Genomic DNA, 3,925 nt, shown 5'->3' with positions numbered 1-3,925 from the left:
GCGCTTTCCGTGGTGCTGAAACGCGCCGCTGCCGCCGCCGCCGGGGTCCGGCCGCCGGAGAACGGCACCCAAGACTCCGAAGCGCTAACTTTTAATTATGTCAACCCCACGTTTCGTGCATTAAAATTAAACAGGCACCGAACTGGCGAGGGGTGGGGGATTATATATTGCTTAGTTATCTCCTTGTTTTGCAGCTGCTGCTCCCCGGGAGAAAGTTCAGCCTCGCCCGGCTCAGGGTCCTTCTGCTTCTATTTAAAAAGCAGCGACTTGGAGCGCTTCCCCGTGCTCCATTTCACCCTCTCCGCCTCCTGCAATACGCTGAACTTGCAGGCTTCAAACTGCTGGGGAGAGTGAGTCTCGGAGCCAACACAGCAATGCAGCCCCCTGACTAGAGCAAGGCCTGAGAGCGCCGTAATGAAGTTATTATTATTTTATTAGGGGTTCTTATGATAAAACACTCTCTCTCGCTCTCACTCTCTTCGCGACGTCAGAGGAAAAGGAAAAGGCACATCTCTTTCTGCGCAAAGGGCTCCTGCAGTACTGGTCCTGCGTGGATTTTAAAGCTCGGGATGGAGAGGCTGGCGGGGGAGATCCAGACAGCACCTCTGGGTTATGTTCTTCTTTTTAAGGTTAATTGACCTAAAGCTTGCGCTGCTATTTTAAGGAGTGCAGTTGGATTCAGAACATTGGTCTTGCGTCTTGCACGGTGCTGTAAAAGCCATCTCAATTCATAGTACACTTTGCTGTTCAAAGACTTGCCTGAATGGTAAGTCAATATCTGTTGCCAAACAGAGATATCCCTAAAAGCATTTATGTATGTATATACATGTAAATATATATATGTGTGTGTGTATACACGTATGTATATAAACATGTTTGAATGCAGCTTTCTAAATCTATCACTAGTATGCTAAAATTATAAATGAGTGGATAAGATCAGATCAAATCAATCTGGATCTCGGGTACAATTAATTTTTGCCTTGCTTTGCTGAAATTATGCTTTACAGGACTGAAACATGACTTCAGTTTGAATATACATTAGGGGAATTTCCACATCTATGCCTAGTGTGAAAGGCAGATAGAGCAGATGATATTTCTCAGGCTTATTAGTGTTTATTTAATGAGATCATACATGCAGAATAACTTCCCAAAGATATTGTCTCTTCAAAATCTCTATTTCTGCACCTGTATCGTCTGCATCCATCTCCTTTGCTCTGGTATGAACGTGCTATTTCTTTAAACTCCCATCAGATCTAAGAGAGCCTGTGTAGATTTGCTCGCCCTTCCTGCACAGAACATTACAATGTTTATAAAATATTAAATTTGTGTAGTCTGCCGGAGAAGCAATTGTTCCAAAATAAAATCAGCAGTCTAGACGAAACATAGACACCAGAACTTATCAACAGTTGTCTGACTTACATCTTCTGATGCATCTTGAGTGGGTCATAATACCAACTTTATTTTCAGTGGTGCATAAATTAATTACACGCATTTAATAACCAAAATATCATTATATTCCCCCTTTAATATCATAAAGGCTTTACGCCAGGGAAGCACTTAATGTGCAGGGGGCCATAACAGGCTATTATCCTTGTGTAATGCTATTACAGAACCAATTATGCGCCATTATACTTGCTTTTTTTGCAGTTTATGTGATTTGATCCAATCCCGCGTCCCTGACTCGAAAATTTCATCTGGGTACTTTAAAGTCTAATTTTCACCCGGGCTGAGGCAAGGGCCATCTCTCTCCGCTGAGCCTATGTCTCGGATGCATTTTAAAAGTAATTGCAAAGGGTCCCGCCGCATATCATTTGCAGACGGGAAGCGAGCATAAATCCAGGGACCCCTCGCTGTGAACAAAATCAAACTTTGCCGCGGTACGATCGCTTGGAAAGGCAAGGCGTGTGCAGAGCGGCCCCCCAAAACCCATCCGGCGGCAATTAGCCGGCGCTTTGTCAGCGCCGGGGTACAGGCGGCGGGGCAGGGCTCGCCCGGCGCGGCACGGCTCGGCTCGGCACGGCACGGCACGGCTCGGCACGGCACGGCACGGCCGGTCCCCCGGCTTACAGACGGTTTGGTGTGGTGGGGGGGACGCCGGGGGACGCCGAGCCCCGGAGCGCCAGCGCTCAGAAAATAATGGGATTTTGTTGCTGCGGTTCACATTCCTGGTGTTTGCTGCGAAATGACGGGGTTTTTCTTTTCATCTGGGTGGTTTGTTTTTTTTTTTTCCTCCTTTTTTTCCCCTGCTCTGCACACCACGTGGGCCATTTGTAGGGCCCAATAGACCTATCCAAGTTACTCACTGTAGACAGCGCTGGAAATAATCAGATTAAGGCCAATTATGCGTGAGATTATAAAGGCAAGTGCTGAGAGGCAGAGCATGCTGTAGACAGATATAAAGACATCTGGCCACTTCCAGAACTCCACAGAGCCCTTCTGTCTCTGCAGCCAACAACTCGCAGCGCCTTATTCCAGTGCAAAATACCCCCAAACCTTACCGGTGATTTTTACTTCTGTTCGGTTTAGGTATGGATTACTATTTTTATTTGCCTTCTGGATTTTTTTATATGACTGCATATAAATTTGAATAGTTTTTGTTTTTTTTTTTCTTGCTGAGGACACTGGTTTCCAACCCAAACACAGCTCCTCGTGTCTTGGATGCTTCAAAAAGAAGACAGCTTTTAGGTTTTATTACCATTTCATTTAGGCAGAATAATTTAGATATTTTTTTAAACGGTTCATTCTTAGCTATAAGCATTTTTTTTCTTTATGTAATTATTTGCTCTGGAAGGGAATATCTGAGATAGACAGATAGCTAGATAGCTAGATAGCAAGAAAGAAAGAAAGAAAGGAAGGAAGAAAGAACGAACAACAGATAGATAATCTGCTATTCGGGGGTAAAAAAAAAAAAAAAAAAGAAAAAAGAAAAAGAGAAGCAACAAAGTTTTACTGGTTCTGATTACTGTGCACCTACCACGGAGTTTTCTGCCTTTGGCTTTTTCAGTTCGTTGCACAGAGCGCCAGGCGCTTCTTTCTCTGCTTCCTCTGGGATGGGATCTCGGACTATCAACGGGTTTCTCTGGGTGCTTTCTTCTGGTTACTCACCTATTCTGTTCTTTCCCTCTCTCTCTGTCTTCAGGTCGGCAGGAGACACCTCGGCGGTGCCCGGCGGTGCCCGGCTGGGGAGCTGGTGCCGGTGTGTCGGTGTGGGGGGTGCGCGGAAGCTCCGCGCCCCGCGGGCTGGCCCCGGCCCCGGCTTTTTTTTGCGGGCGCCCGCCCAGCCGCAGGGCCATGTTCTACTTCCACTGCCCCCCGCAGCTAGAGGGTGAGTGTTGTCGCACCGAGACGTGTAAGTACAAGAGCTGAACTTCGAGGTGTGTGTGCGGGGTGTGCGCTGGGGGCTGGAGGGAGGAACTGTGGTCTGACTTGCTCCAAGAGCCGGCACTTCTGACTGCCGGGGTCCAGATACGTGCTGAGATAAGGTGCAGATCTATAGAGACAGCTAAACATAAAAGCGCGTCATCTTTTTCCTTGAGAAAACACAACCTTATCCCCCCTCCCCGCGCCCAGCTTTCCCCTCTTGTCACAGGATGGAAAGAAGGATTGCATGATTTTTTTTTTTTTAATTTGGTTCCTGTTGGAAAGGCCTTGTTTTTACACCCCCACCCCCGTCATTTTGCCACCTGCCTCCCCTCTGTGGATAGCGATCCCGCAGTTGAGCCTCAGGCTACGAAAGAGATGCTTTTCTCCCCTCCCAGCACAGATGTTGGTGTCATGGCTGTAATCGGGACACTTTCAGGACGTGGTCACGCCTCCTCCCTCCAGCCAAAGGGACCGCATAAATCTTTAATGCTATTTTACAAACATTCTGCGGGAGGATGGGGAAAGACGGGGCACGACTGGAAAAAAAAAAAAAGCGGAAAAT

General features: G+C 47.2%; 1 protein-coding gene across 1 annotated transcript in view; it reads left to right on the top strand.

Annotated features, from left to right (window-relative positions):
• Window positions 1-3,291: 3,291 nt before the first annotated feature.
• The window catches only part of DRGX (dorsal root ganglia homeobox), a 17,125-nt gene continuing 16,491 nt past the window's right edge, over window positions 3,292-3,925 (top strand). The window contains exon 1 of the mRNA XM_009277742.1: window positions 3,292-3,325. Coding sequence (XP_009276017.1) covers window positions 3,292-3,325 — 34 coding nt within the window. The remainder of the gene's footprint in view (window positions 3,326-3,925) is intronic.

This window comes from Aptenodytes forsteri, unplaced genomic scaffold, assembly GCF_000699145.1.
Source record: "Aptenodytes forsteri isolate BGI_AS27 unplaced genomic scaffold, ASM69914v1 Scaffold15, whole genome shotgun sequence".
Classification (NCBI taxonomy): Eukaryota; Metazoa; Chordata; class Aves; order Sphenisciformes; family Spheniscidae; genus Aptenodytes; species Aptenodytes forsteri.
The sequence above is the reverse complement of the archived record's forward strand: the minus strand, read 5'-3'. Positions and strand labels throughout refer to the sequence as shown.